The sequence below is a fragment of the Artemia franciscana genome, chromosome 2 (assembly GCF_032884065.1).
Source record: "Artemia franciscana chromosome 2, ASM3288406v1, whole genome shotgun sequence".
Lineage (NCBI taxonomy): Eukaryota > Metazoa > Arthropoda > Branchiopoda > Anostraca > Artemiidae > Artemia > Artemia franciscana.
Genome location: NC_088864.1, coordinates 12,309,577 through 12,325,283, shown reverse-complemented (window position 1 = coordinate 12,325,283; position 15,707 = coordinate 12,309,577). Strand labels below are relative to the sequence as shown.

Below are 15,707 nucleotides of genomic sequence, written 5' to 3'. Positions count from 1 at the left end.
GAGGCTATATTTTGCTAATCATTTGCTGAAAGGAATAGAAATCCTGCTTACCTCTAAGATCTTACCCTGTATATTTTTTGTTTTGATTGTTACATCAGTAACATTCATGCTTGAGCAACTATCTGACAAGCAGCAATATTTTCTTCAACATGATTCAGGTTAGGCAACTCGTGAAAAGTCTGCCCTTACGCCACGATGAAGCCAAGCAAACAGGATATTACTTTCGGGGATAGGGACAGAGGACGGATATTTTGACGGAGAGGAAACCCCAAACCATCTTACAGCACCGGAACAGCTCCAATCTTTGATACCCAGCCTATCCCCGTAGGGGGTTTGTCAGGGTAGTGAAAATGCCAAGGTGCATGGAAATGTAAACAGAGCCGATGGACAAAAAATCAGAAACGAACCAAAACAAACAGTTAAGTTGTCAGACGATTTTGACCTCTCTGGTTTGTCGATTGATTTGATGTTCATAGTGGTGCTAATAGCATAACTTTCAGGGAGACTTGCTCTGATAGAATATCAGCCATCTAACAAGCATGATCCTTGTGATGTAATATATTCCTGTTATCACTCTTCTCTTCTTCTGTCTTTTTTTCTCACTTTTTCTGTGCTTTTCGTTTTACATATTATTGCATACTTCTATTTTTATACATTTTTTTTTGTTTTAGCCTCCGGAAGTGCTTTTGAAGCTTGGATTAATAGAAGCACGAAATTTGAGAGGAAAAGATGTTAGAGGGACAAGTGATCCATATTGTATTATCTGGACATCGAGTAATCCAAGCCACAAGTCAAGATCCACGTACAAAGAGACAGATTTAAATCCAGTTTGGAAGGAAAACTTCGTTTTGTAAGAATTTTTCTTCGACTTATCATGTATTTCGTAAGCGAATATATCAATAATATTACAATTGCTGTACAAAAAACATTTCTTTGCTACTATGACGCTCCGAAAACTTGAAGTGATTTTGTCTGATATCAGACGAGCTCATTTGTGAAGGTTACCAAATACTGTCTAACTTGACTAATTTTCTTTCGAAAAATTTGCCTGAAACTATATTACACGTATCTAGGTCTAGGGCAGAATTTCAACCTATACCTATCCCTAATGTTTTAGGTTTAGATGAATGTTTAATGATGGAGGATCTCTCCCTCACTCCCTGATCGTAAAATATATCAATCTGTCGAGCACAGATTTTTGAGTATCAGATTTCCTCTCCTAACTTTTATAGATTGCAGTTTTATATTCGTAGAATAAGCATATATATGTATAGAAAAAAGGTTTTTCGAAATTGAAATAACTATCAACTATTCCCAATGAATTTTACTTAGTTAGAGGTGCGTAGGGGTTGCAGAAGCCTAGAGGTGTAAACACGAACTTTGATCATATGCTTGACCAACCATGCTATTGAAAACATGAGGCACCCTTTAGTACAGGGGTAATCTGAAGACCTCAGTTAAATAATATGCATTTTGCATCACCTGAGCTACAAATTTCCCCTTCAAAATAATGTGTAGTCTTCTTGCCCTTCTGCTTTTTTATTTATCTCCATTGCCTCTAGACTCTTTTGAAGTATAGTACAGCCTTTCCTGAGGAGAAGTATGAAACAAATGCTAAGCCCAATTTTTGGTGAAATTTGTTAGCAAAATAAAGATGGACCTAAGCTTTGGTTCTCGTATTTAATAATTTTAATAATTGAACAAGTGTTTTTTTTTGTTTTGTTTTTTTATTAAATAGTTTCGCAGTAGACGCTCAAATGAAAAATTGTTCATAAAAATTGAGCAGCTTATTCCATAGTTTCTCAATTTAGCTGATGTTTTTGGAAGAAGGTAACAACGTCGGCTGCAAAATTAAGTATACCAGAGAATTTGAACCAACAACCAATTGGACCTTCTTTTTGTTTTATTTGTTGCATTCTATTATAAGAATAAATAAACAAAATCACCTCAAAGTAGGGAGCAACATTAAAACTTAAAATGAACAGAAATTATTCCATATATGAGGGAGGGCTGTCCCTTCCTCAACCCCCGCTCGTTACGCGAAAGTTTTTTAGTAGTGACCCTTGCATTTTAGGAGTTGTTCTTAAAAGATTGGGCCGAAAAGGCACACTTTAGAGTAAAGAGCGAGGGTTGGGGAAGGCAGAGCCCCCTTTCCTCGAAAGAAATTCGAGAGTTTTATCAATCATCCACAATAATGAAACCGAAAGCATTTAATATGATTAAAAACAATTAATTCAAAATAGAAGACACAGGGCAAAGAGTTACTGAAGCTGATTAGTAAGAATATTTACTGTAGTAAATATAAATGTAGCAAAAATGTAGTAAAGTAAACATAAAGTAAGTAAGAAAAAAGTAAAGTAAGTAAACATAACGTAAAGTAAGGTTATTTACTGCAGTACTGTTACTGTTAGTAGGGTTATTTAGGATTATTAAGGTTATTACCAAATTAGTTAATTAGCGGAGGGGAGGGAGGGTTTTTTAAAATCTTCATGACTCCTTTGATAAGTTTCATGACACCTCAGTGTCACCGTGCAACATCCTTAGGTTCCACATATCTAGCTTGGAAATTTCTAATCTTAACATTCATAAGTAAATGATCAAACCGTTTGGTAATTGTGTTTTTATTTGTTTGGCTTTTTCTTGCAAAATTTAGTTTTATATTATTCATTATGTCACGTCTTTGGTGCTTAAATGGTTTTGCTATTAAAATGTCATCCATTTCAATGAACGAAGGATCCAAAAGGTTCGTATTAAGGTTCTAAAGACTTAAAGACTCTGAAGATGTCTATTTTCCTGATTATCGAGTATACAAGAACGTTAAAAATCCAAAAATTAATTATAAAGTTCCGGGTTTGTTAATCTTTTTTAGACTTTCTGCCTAAACTGAACTGAAAGGAACAAAAAACTCTAAAGTTATTTTAAAAATAACTTAACATGTTTTCAAATGCAGCCACCGAATTAATACCTTATCACTGATAAAGAAATTAAATTCTGTTCCTTTTTTTTTCTCCCGTTCAGGATTTCTGAATCTACGATCTCTCTTCTACCAAAAATTAGGGCTTATTGGCTGTAGACTCTGGCAGATATTTGAATGGGTTGTCCTATAGGATACCCATACACAAGCCCAACCTAACTGCATCCAAAGTACGAACTACGTTTCAGTCGGTTCACCGTACCCAAAGTACGGTTCAGTCGTTTAAAACGACTGTGAACAAATATCTAGTTCCAGAACTCAGTTATCATTATTAATCATGCTTATTGTTCAGCCTAAAATGTATATTTTACTTAAAATACATTCACATTCTTAATATTCAGCCTAAAATGGCAGAAAACAGCAAACTTAGTCGCTAAAATGCTTATAATATACGAAAGGGGCTAAAATTGTTGTCCGTTAACTGCTTGGTTATTGCCTATAACTGCCTGTAGAAATTACCAATAATATTTGGTTATTCGTCTGGTTAACACGGTTGTGTTTGGTTGTGTATTAAATGCTTATAATGCACAAAAAGATCTAAAAGTGTAGTCCGTTAAGTGCTTGACTATTGCCTATAATTGCTTGTAGAAATTACCTATATGGTTATTCGTTTGGTCAACACGGTTGTGTTTGGTTATGTGTTAAAATACTTATAATGCATAAAGGGGGCTAAAAGTGTAGTCCGTTATGTGCCTGGTTATTGCCTATAATTGTGTGTACAAATTACCTATAATATTTGGTTTCTTCGTTTGGTTAAAACGGTTGTGTATTAAATAATAAAACAAGTTTTGTCAACTGAAAGTAATGAGTGACATTATAACCTAAAACGAACAGAAATTGCTCCGTATATGAAAGGGGCTTTTTCGTCTTAAACGCCCCGCTCTTCACGCTAAAGTTTGACCCTTTCTCACAACTCTACTTTTTAAATCAATAGAAAAACTTTAGCGCAAAGAGTGGGGCGTTTAGGAGGGAACAGTCCCTTTCATATACGGAGTAATTTCTGTTCGTTTTAAGTTTATTCTCGCTCCTTACTTTCAGTTGAGAAACTTGTTTTTTTGTTCAATTTCTGAACGTTTTTGAATTAATACATGTTTTGATTTTGGGTCTCCGCACATGAATATTTAAAACGAAATTTGTATATTAATTTTTTTGTGGCTAAATGGCTTTTTCATAGTTTTAATCGGACGATTTTGAGGAAAAATGGGTGGGGTAGGAGGCCTATTTAACCTCCAATTTTTCGGTTGCTTAAAAAGACAATAAGAACTTTTGATTTTTTTTACGAAGGTTTTTATTTGTAACTAGCTGTTGGGGTGGCGCTTCGCGCCACCCCAACACCTAGTTGGTGGGGGCGCTTCGCGCCCCCCCAAGCCCCCCCGCGCGCGTAAGTCGTTACGCGCCATATTAGTTACGCGCCATTGTAGTTGTGTCCCTATGTCCCACCTGTGAATATAGATAGATATATATATATATATATATATATATATATATATATATATATATATATATATATATGTTTTTAACTACGTAAAACTTGCGAATATACAACATTCTTTGCTGTCCCTTTGTCTGTGCATATAAATAGATTGTCAGGTTTACCGACTCTTGAACATACAACATATAATGGTCCATGGGAAAACAATCCGTATTCAGATCTATACCTCATGATTCTAATGATTGCCCTTGAGCTTTGTTGATGGTGATTGCTAATCGACGATTCCCTGTGTCGCCGTCGTCATTTATATATCCCCGTGTGCCCCCCGGTGTCCCGGTCGTCATTTATATTCCATGTGTTCCGGTCGTCATTTATGTCCCGGTGTCCCAGTCTGTGAATTCTCTTTGAGGGTCCCGGGCGTCATTGATATTCCTTGTGTCCCGGTGTCCCGGTCGTCATTCGTGTCCCGGTGTCCCAGTCTGTATATACATTCGTTTTTGAATTGGTCTTTTTTTTAGGTTTTAGTTTTCTGCCTTTTTTTTAGTTTTTTTTAGTTATACCTCATGATTCTAATGATTGCCCTTGAGCTTTGTTGATGGTGATTGCTAATCGAACATTCTCTGTGTCCCCATCGTCATTTATATATCCCCCTGTGCCCCCCGGCGTCCCCGTTGTAGTTGTGTCCCTGTGTCCCGGTCGTCATTTATATTCCCTGTGTCCCGGTCGTCATTTGTATTCCGGTGTCCCAGTCTGTATATACATTCGTTTTTGAAATGGTAAATGATGAAATAAATTTTTGTATTTTTCCCCTTTTTTTCTTTTTAGTTTTTTTTTGGTTTTTACATTTTTTTAGTTTTTTTAGTTTTTTTTTCTTTTTAGTTTTTTTTTTATTTTTATTTTTTTAGTTTTGTTTTTCTCCTTTATTTTTCTTTTTGTTTCCTTTTTTTAGTTTTTTTTATTTTTTAGTTTTTTTAGTTTTTTAGCTTTTTTAGTTTTTTTATTAGTTTTTAGTTTGTTTTTTTTTCTTTTTAGTTTTTTTGTAGTTTTTACCTTTTTTTTTAGTTTTTTTTTTTACTTATGTCCTGGTCGTCATTTATACTCCCTGTGTCCCGGTCGTCATTTGTGATGGTTTGTTGACGGTGTTTTGTTGATGGTGATTGCTAATTGAACATTCCTTGTGTCCCGGTCGCTTTCTCTTTGAGTGTCCCGGTCGTCATTTATATTCCCTATGTGCCGGTGTCCTGGTCGTCATTTGTGTCCCAATGTAATTTCGTAATTTCGTCAGTCGAAAACATGACGTCAGCCGACACAGAAACATGACGTCACCTGATCCACAGACAGACAGACAGACAACTTATTTTTATATATATAGATAGATAGATAACTATACGTAACTTACGAATTAACGTACGTAACGAGCTTCTATGTTCGTATATTTTTATTACGTATATGAGGGGGTTCGCCTCCTCATCAATACCTTGCTCTTTAGACTAAAGCTTAAATACTATCCCAATTCTTTAAGAATGATCCCCTGAGTAACAAAGGTCGTACAATAAATCATTAAAATCACAAAAATACTTTAGCGTAAAGAGCAAGGTATTTAGGAGGAAATGAACCTCCTCAAATGTGTAATAATTTCAGTTCGCTTCAAGTTTTAATGCTGCTCCTTACATCCAGTTGAATTTTTTTTCATATTTATTTTTTCATTGCTTTTTTTCAAGAATGCTTTAAATTCTGCGCCCCCTTCATGAAATATCTCTTCCCCCATGCTAAATTCTCCATGGAAAAATCATCCCACTTAACCCCCTCCCCTTGACTCCCCTCCCCAACCAGAAAAAATCCCCCTGAAAATGTCTGTACACTTCCCAATAACCATTTCCATATGTAAACGATGGTCAAAGGTTTTGACTTGCAGCCCCTCACCCGGGTACTGTGGGGGAGTAAGTCATCGCCAAAGTTATAGTTATTAAGTTTTTCGACTATGCTGAACAAAATGGCTATCTCAAAATTTTGATCCAGTGACTGTGGGGAAACAATGAGCGTGGGAGGGGGCCTAGTTGCCCTCCAATTTTGTATTCACTTAATAAGGGCACTAGAACTTTCAATTTCCGTTAGAATGATCCCTTTTGCGACATTCTAGGACCACTGGGTCGATACGATCACCCCTGGGAAAAAAACAAAAACAAATAAACACGCACCCTCGATCGGTCTTCGGGCAAATTAAATAAAAACAAAAAACTAATTTTTTTAGCTGAAAGTAAGGAGCGACATTAAAACTTAAAAAAAAACAGAAATTACTCCGTATATGAAATGGGTTGTCCCCTCCGCAATCCCTCGCTCTTTACGCTAAAGCTTTTAATTGTTTTAAAAAGTAGAATTGTGGCAAAGAGTCAAACTTTAGCGTAAAGAGCGAGGGATTGCGGAGGGACAACCCATTTCATATACGGAGTAAGTTCTGTTTGTTTTAAGTTTTAATGTCGCTCCTTACTTTCAGCTAAAAAAATTAGTTTTTTTATTTAATTTCTGAACGTTTTTGAATTAAAGCATGTTTGGTTTTGGCTCTCCGCACATAAATTATTAAAATGAAATTTGTATATTAATTTTTTTTTTTGGCTAAATCACTTTCTCTTAGTTTTGATCAGACGATTTTGAGAAATAAGGGGTGGAGAAGGAGGCCTAGTTGCCCTCCAATTTTTCGGTTACTGAAAGAGGCAACTAGAACTTTTAATTTTTAACGAACGTTTTTATTAGTAAAAAATAAACGTAACTTAAGAATTAACTTACGTAGCAAACTTTCATAATCTTATATTTTTATTATGTATACGAGGGGGTTTGTACCCTCGTTAATACCTGGCTCCTTACACTAAATCGTAAGTTTTGTCCCAATTCTGTAAGAATGACCCCTGAATCAGAAAGGCCGTAGAATAAATAGTTGAAATTACTAAAAATACTTTAGCATAAAGAGCGACTTATTTATCTCCTCCTAAATACCTCGCTCTTTATGCTAAAGTATTTCTAGAACTCCTCATATGCATAATAACCTCTGTTCGTTTTAAGTTTCAATGCTACTCCTTCCTTTCATTTGAAAAAACGTTTTCATGTTTGTTTTTCATTGTTTTCTTATAGTAATGCTGGAAAACCCATCGCCCTTTTCATTGAATTTTTCTTCCCCCATGACAGATACCTCCAAGGAAAGATCCTCAAATATAGCCCCCTCCCCTCAGCCCCACCCCCAAACAAAATAAAATCCCCCTGAAAACGTCTGTACACTTCCCAATAACCATTACTATATGTAAACACTGGTCAAAGTTGGTAACTTGCAGCCCCTCCCCCAGGGATTTTGGGGGAGCAAGTCATCCCCAAAGACATAGTTATTATGGTTTTCGACTATGTTGAACAAAATGGCTATCTCAAAATTTTGATCCGTTGACTTTGGGGAAAAAATGAGCGTGGGAGGGGGCCTAGATGCCCTCCAATTTTTTTGGTCACTTAAAAAGGGCACTAGAACTTTTCATTTCCGTTAGAATGAGCCCTCTTGCGACATTCTAGGACCACTTGGTCGATACGATGACCCCTGGGAAAAAAAAAAACAAAAAAAAACAAACAAATAAACACGCACCCGTGATTTGTCTTCTGGCAAAAAATACAAAATTCCACATTTTTGTAGATAGGAGCTTGAAACCTCTACAGCAGGGTTCTCTGATACGCTGAATCTGATGGTGTCATTTTCGTTAAGATTCTACGACTTTTAGGGGGTGTTTCCCCCTATTTTCTTAACTAAGGCAAATTTTCTCAGGCTCGTAACTTTTCATGGGTAAGACTAAACTTGATAAAAACTTATATATTTAAAATCAGCATTAAAATGCGGTTCTTTTGATGTAGCTGTTGATATCAAAATTCAATTTTTTAGAGTTTTGGTTACTATTGAGCCGGGTCGCTCCTTTCTACAGTTCGTTACCACGAACTGTTTGAAAATACAAAATTCCACATTTTTATAGATAGGTGCTTGAAACCTGTACAGTACGGTTCTCTGATACGCTGAATGTGATGGTGTGATTTTGTAAAGCTACTATGACGTTTAAGGGGTATTTCCCCCTATTTTTCAAAACAAGGCAAATTTTCTCATGCTTGTAACTTTTAATGGGTAAGACTAAATTTGATGAAACTTATATATTTAAAATCAGCATAAAAATCCGATTCTTTTGATTTGTCTATTAGTATCAAAATTCTGTTTTTTAGAGGTTTGGTTACTATTGAGCTGGGTCGCTCCTTACTACAGTTCGTTACCACCAACAGTTTGATTAAAATGCTTATGATACACAAAAGGGGCTAAAAGTGGAGTCCGTTGTGTACTTGGTTATTGCCTATAATTGCATGTAGAAATTACCTATAATATTTGTAATGTTTGGTAATTCGTTTGGTTGGAGGGAAAATAATAAAATACTTTTTATAAAAAAATAACAAAATTGATTTTGATATTGAGCTTGAATTACTCATACTGAATTCTTTGACCATACCCCTAAAATCAAATATGACGAGGAGAAGGAAATTCTGTCATATCATCTGGTGTAAGAGGTAAAAGAAATATGAAATAAAGCAAAATGTTCATGGTGTAATAGAAAATATCCACATAACCATGACGCAAAGATATTTAAACACAGTAAACCCCTATCAGATATAGTCCAATAAAAAAAGGATAATTTACCCAGAAAGTCCAAGCCGAAGCAAAACACGACCTATCCGAAAATCATGCCACCCAACTGATTATTTTCATGAGTGTAAAGCCCAAACACCTCAATTCACGTTAACGTATCATGATCAACGAAACAAAAAGACTATCAGCGCCCTGGGTCCATCTTAGATCTATTTAGAAAATCGAGGAAAGGACGGGCTTGGAGCTCGCAAAAATCAATAGATCATTTCTTAAATTCAGCCGGATCGAAGACTCATGTATGTATCATAACATTTAAGCGACTTCAAAGTTTTTGTATGTATATATATATATATATATATATATATATATATATATATATATATATATATATATATATATATATATATATATATATATATATGTGTATATATAATGTACATAAAAACAACATTGATAATATACATTGGGCTGTGCAAGAGCCCCTCCCCTCCACTGTATTGTTTCAAGACCTCGGGCATTTTTATTTTCCCATTAGTTTTTAGAATCAATGCCATATTCGACAGAATCAACGTTTTATTTTTCAACAAATAACAAGCCGAAGAACAATTAAAAGTTTCAAATCAATCTCCCAGCCATGAGGAAAAAGAGAATAGACACTCATATCTAATGATCGAAAACCAACGGGATTCTAATTTTAAACACACTCTGGAGGAATTTTAGCTTCAGCTACTCGCTTTGTAAGCTCACGTGATTGGCTAGATGCTACGGACACTTCATTCCAGCGATCACCTCATTCCAGAATTTTGCTTTACACTCCCATTTTAATATTTTTGTAGGGGAACTATAAGTTTTCAAGGGGGAGGAGGCTATTCACCGTTTTCTACCCTAGCTGCGTCCATAACATCCATCAAGTGTAAGGGGTCTGTAGAAATTCAGATTTTTAATTGAAATTAATTTTCAGAGAAGTTCGAAATCCTGCGGCTGAAATGCTCCATCTTGAACTCTACGATTATGATCCGGAACAGAGTGTGGTTGAAAGACTGGGTCAAATTTCTGAGATCAAATCTATGAGAGGTTTTGGTAAATTGTTCAAAGATGTTACTGGTATTCGGAGCTCTTCAAATGGAACTAATCAAAACCACGAGTTTCTTGGAAGTGTTATTGTGCCACTTAAGGTTAGTTCTGTTCTTTTATTTAAAATACAGTTAGATTATGGTTTGCATTTGGATTGTCTAAATTCCAGTTTAAATTTAAATGTAAGTTTTCATGAATTAAATAAAATGTACTAGCTGGTAGATGAATTTACGCTAGAACTAAAGGCATGTATATAAACTTTATTGGAAGAAAAGGAATAAATTAAAGAGGTTCAAACTGATTAAGACAATATAAACAGAAACTCTGAAAAAAAGTTGCCAAAACAGAGCACGGAGTTTCATCATCAATAAACACTGCTCATATCTGAACATTAACCAAGTTAAAACAGAATTCACAAGGTCAGGGATGGACAATACAATTAAGACCAACCCAATTTATTTTCAACCATAGTATATTTCGAATAACAAAAAGTATGAAATAAACAATTAAAAATTACCGGGTTAAAAGAACAAAAATAACAAACAGGTAGCATGAAATAAACAATAGAAAATTATTGGGCCAACGTGGGCATAAATGACGATTGTTCCTAAGAGAGTAAGAAGCCACCTAGGTGGCGGAGTGGAAAGGGTAAATTTATCGTCTTGTGCCAGAACTTTACACTCACTTTTAAGGCTTTTTATAGGGGAACAATAAGTTTCAAGGAGGAGAGAAGGAGGCTGTTCACCCTTGTCTTTCATAGTTGCATCCATTACACATTAGATTACTCAGAAAACAGAAGGGTTACACTAATATTTCCAAGAATATTCACCGATAGTCAATAGAATACGGGAAAACAGTGTAGTAGCAGTAGAATAATTAAATTAACTAAAGGCTTGTTTCTGCCATCTTAATTTTCACTATTAATTTTATGTTCGTTAAGGAAACAAATTTCTTAGCTAATAGAAATGTGTAGTTAACAATATTTAGAAACATGCAAATTGGGCAAGAAATTCAAAAGTTACACCTTAAAATTGAAAGAAAGGCTTAAAAGGGCAAAATTACCAAAATGATAATTCTTTTGAATTGATTTTTAGTATGTTTCGAGCAGGCATGCTAAAAAAAAATTTAGTGACTACCCTTTCCTGAAAAAGAAAATTTGGCTCCGTTTAATTGAAAAATAAAGCAAAATTCACACTCTCTGATGATGTAAATTTTATTAAAATTGAATATCTCTATCTCCAGCACAAAAATTTGGGAGGTTAAATAGTTATGTCGGCTTTTGGTTTTCTGTCGTTTATTCGGATCTCATATCCAAGCTCTACAAGCTATAACAAGACCGCACAATTAATTTGAATAGTTTGGCACGCGATTCTTCAAGCTACCGCATGGCCTTAATGCTTTTAGGTCCATCACACCTAGATATTTTTTTTTTATTTATATAGAAGGAGGGTTAAAGCTGGTAATAAATTAGATGATGAAACAAAAAATTTTATGCATAAATTGGGAAAATATTTTAGACATAGATTAGATTAAAATTGTCTCAGTCAGCTTCTAGGTAGGATCAAGTAAAGTGTGTTTTTACGTCCTGTCGGATTTGATTATGAGCGGAAATATAGAAAAAAAAATGTGTGCATTAGATTTTGCCATAAACAGGGTAAAAGAGCTACGGAAACCTACCAAATGCCATTGTTGGCTTATGGAGGTGAAACTATGTCCTGTGCTCGCATTTTTGAATGGTTTAAACAATTTAAAGAGGGTAGAACAACTGTTGAAAGTGATGAACTTGAAGGACGTCCGTCAGGTCGTCCTGACGTGAAGCCACAAATTGCGGTAGCCGCATTGCGGTGAAGCCACAATGAGGAAATGATCCAAAAAATACGAACAGCAATACGAGGTAACCCAGCATTCATGGACAATTCAGACATTCAGACAATCATGGAACTTAGTAATGAGTTCCAAATCTCATTTTATTCAGTTCAAAATATATTGGTGACTGAAGTGTTGCAGCCAAGTTTATTCCAAAGTTGCAAATCAGATGAACAAAAAGAAAACCAAAAACAGAAATACACTTATTTGCTAGTGTTCCGGATCTGATGTTTTATTATATTTTTTAAAATCAATTATAAGTGATGTCGAGATTTGGGTGTATGGTTACGATTCAGAAACAAAAGTAGAATCTTTTTAGTGAAAAACACCTGATTCACCACGACCCAAAAAATTGGTCAAGTTTGGCGTCAAATGAAAGTTATGTTGACTGTTTTTTGTTTGTTTGTTTTTTACTGCCAAGGTGTTGTTCATGAGTGTGCTCCTAAAGCAAAGACCATAACAAAGGAGTACTGCATTGATGTTCTTCGCCTTCTACGAGACGCTGTACGAAAAAAAGGCCCGAGTTTAAAGAATCTGGTAGTTGGAAATTGCATCATGATAATTCACCAGCCCATTCAGCCCATGTTGTGCAGCAGTTTTGGCCAAACATGATTTCCAGCTGTTTCTCAACCCCCTATTCACCATACCTAGCTCCATGTAATTGTTTTTTATTGGCTCCATACCGAGCTCCATGTAATTGTATAAAAATGGCAGGAACGTTGTAGAACACGTATAGACGTGGAGAAACACGTAAAGGAGATTGAATGTAAATAACTTTATCTAATAAATATGTACGTTTTTTAACAGTCTCACTACTTTTTGATTAGACCTCGTATGTAATGTTCAAAAACCGAGTTTCTTGGGGGCTTATCAGTTTTCTTTTTGGTGTACTTGAAATTAGGTTTTGTGTCTGAATTCCAGTAAGGAACTGTCTCTCTTTTTTTTCTTGTTTTTTTTTTTTTCTATCAAAGTCTTGTTAATTAAGTATTTTCCACCCCAAGGATAAGCTCTGTTTCTTGTGTGGATTATTTTAATGTTGTGTGACTCATTAAAATAATAAAGGGTTTCATAAGAGAATACTTAGATTTTTATTTTAGAGTGTTCCGGCAAGTGGCATCGAAAGATGGTATTTAATCGAGGGAAAGAATCCAGATGCTAATAAGTCAAAGAAAAATAGAGGCGAATTGAGGCTGCATTTGGCGTTGACAAGTTCCAATGCAAAAGGATTATACACTCTACCTGCTATGATCAAACATGAACAGTTTCTACGTTATATTTATGACCATGAAATTAGAAAAGATGAGGTAATGTGTGGAATTTGATTTTTTCAATTGGGTGTTGAAACAACTTATAAATGTACTTTTAAATGTTAGCAAAACAATCATAAATGGTTATACTAACTTAGTGAGTCAAGGGACACCTTTTTTAATGTCCACAAACTAAAAGCATAAGACCATAAATAAAGCAGCTGCTATAGGCTATAAAAAAGCGGAATTCCATTAATTGTACTTGGAAAATCAAAATCAGTATGTGTGATTTCTAGAATTTTAGTAGAGTTTGCTCTCTAGGAAACAGTTTATAGGACTTAGAGGCGGTCTCCTTTCTAATTATGTTAGGACACTTATATATTTCATGCTTTTGATTCTTTTTTGTGGAATTTTTGGCATATTTCTTATTCTAAAAGAAAAACTAAGGCGCGAGAGAAAATAAAATATTGTGGTCCTAATTGTCACCTAGAAACTATGATGGCTATTGTTCAAACATGAGTAACTGAAGGCCTTCTCCATCAAAGTGCAATGGCCCTTGAGGTGAATATTATTTTAGTTATATTATATTATAGGACGGACTAAAAACCACTGAGTCGAGGCTTATGCTACTAAAGCCCATTGCCTCCAAACCCTCCTTAAAAATAGTAATAATATAGCAGCAATAGCTGCTGGTCTTGGATGTTGTATTTAGAGGGAAGGCTTGCTTATCTTTTTTTTCCCTTTGTAGAAGAGTCTTCCTTGGTAGAGTCAGTTTGTTCACCATTGTTTTCTCCCATACCAAAAACCCCACCCACCAGCTGCAGACCAGTTTGGGCAGGCAAAACTCGCCCCATGAAAAAGAGAGAATAGATACCCATCACTCGCCAGCCATCAGAGGCAAGCAGCACATAATCCTTTGAACTGTTTCTAAGAAGAGAACCTCTTCTTTCGCCTCGGATCCCTATACAAGCGAGCAATTTTTGCACCACGGTCATAATTCAGGGTTTCATGATTATCCCCCCCCCCCCAGGGGTATAACTTAGTATATGTGATTTCAAGAATTTTAGTAGAATTAATAATTTGCTCTCTAGGAAACAGTCTATGGGACTTACAGGCAGTCTCCTTTCTAATTATGTTTGGACACCTACATGTTTCTTGTTTTGATTTTTTTTGTGGAATTTTCGGCATATTTCTTATTCTAAAAAAAACTAAGGCGTGAGGGAAAATAAAAACATAACACATTAAAAATTGAGGCTTAAAAAACGCATGAGCCAACCTTCAGCATTTGAAGCATTCTGTTTAAAGGTAATTTGCCGGAAAAGTGTTTCGAATTGACAGATCAATAAACAATTCATCAATTTATCTTTCGAAAGGAATATATTCAAAAGAAAGAAACTGTGGATAAAAATTGAACTGTTGAGACTAGATTGATTGTTCAAAACACAATGTAATTAATTCCTGGAAGTCTCAGCAATTTATACTCCCAAGACGCCATGTGTACCTGAGTGCATTAATAGCAGGGCCGACTTTACCATATCGGTGAACCAGGTGTTTGCCTAGGGTGTCATGGCTTGAGGGACACTGGATGTAGGGTAGCTCCGTTTGCTGATAAGAGTAGGTCACGAAAATAAATAATGTTAAATTATAATATTACAATGAAATATAGTTCTAAAAAATTATCACTATCAGAGGAAAACCTGTAATATACCTCATCTATATTTTTGTCTAAATTATATTATTGTTCTAAAACGAGTACATTATCCGGGGAGTTGCCGGTTCTTAGAAATCACGTAAACCGTGTGGCGTGTGCCAAGCAATGTGGACTGTATCATGTGTAGCAGAATTGAGCGTGGCCCTAGGAGGTATACATTAGGTGGCAGCAAATGGGTGATTTGCTGATATAATTTGTATTCTTGTAATTTCTGATTTGTCACTTTCCTTACTATTAACATTTTTAGGACTGGTTTGGAATGTTGCCAGCAGAAGCTCGACAGATCATAGTCCAGCATGCATGCCATCACGGGCTTACTTCATACGAATCTGACCTAGTTCGATGGAAGTCGTTATTTGATATTAATTTGCATCGTGCTCTTGACCCTTTACAATTTCTACCCATCTTAGAACGAATTAAAAGGACCGTCGAGGAGGAAAAATATTCAGTAGATCAGGTACAACTCTGAACTTCCTACTTAAGGCTATACACCGTTCTTAATACCAACTATGGATCGTAATCACAGTCACCATCGTATTGCAGTATTAATCATAATTTACGCAGTATTTAGCACAAAACTTCCACAACATCTATTACAAGTTAATACAGCGTGACCAAATAATATTCGTAATAATTTTTTTATTTTTTTAATATCTTTATAATTTTTAATAATTTTTTATTTTAATTTTTAATTCGTGATAATCAATGTTTGTAACAGGCTAGAAGAAAAAGTCAAGTTGGTCTTTAAG

The 15,707-nt window shown here is 35.2% G+C and overlaps 1 protein-coding gene and 1 long non-coding RNA gene across 7 annotated transcripts in view; one reads left to right on the top strand and one right to left on the bottom strand.

Annotated features, from left to right (window-relative positions):
• LOC136037361 (uncharacterized) overlaps positions 1–9,239 on the bottom strand; it is a 56,616-nt gene extending 47,377 nt beyond the window's left edge. Inside the window, exon 1 of the long non-coding RNA XR_010619920.1 lies at positions 9,112–9,239. This is a non-coding gene — a long non-coding RNA (uncharacterized LOC136037361). The remainder of the gene's footprint in view (positions 1–9,111) is intronic.
• Positions 1–15,707, top strand: part of LOC136037337 (protein unc-13 homolog 4B-like) — a 140,431-nt gene that overhangs the window by 65,718 nt on the left and 59,006 nt on the right. For all 6 annotated transcript variants that reach the window (XM_065720056.1, XM_065720047.1, XM_065720037.1 and 3 more), the window contains 4 exons: positions 672–850; positions 10,022–10,235; positions 13,098–13,304; positions 15,206–15,415. In XM_065720056.1, the coding sequence (XP_065576128.1) occupies positions 672–850; positions 10,022–10,235; positions 13,098–13,304; positions 15,206–15,415 (810 nt within the window). The remainder of the gene's footprint in view (positions 1–671; positions 851–10,021; positions 10,236–13,097; positions 13,305–15,205; positions 15,416–15,707) is intronic.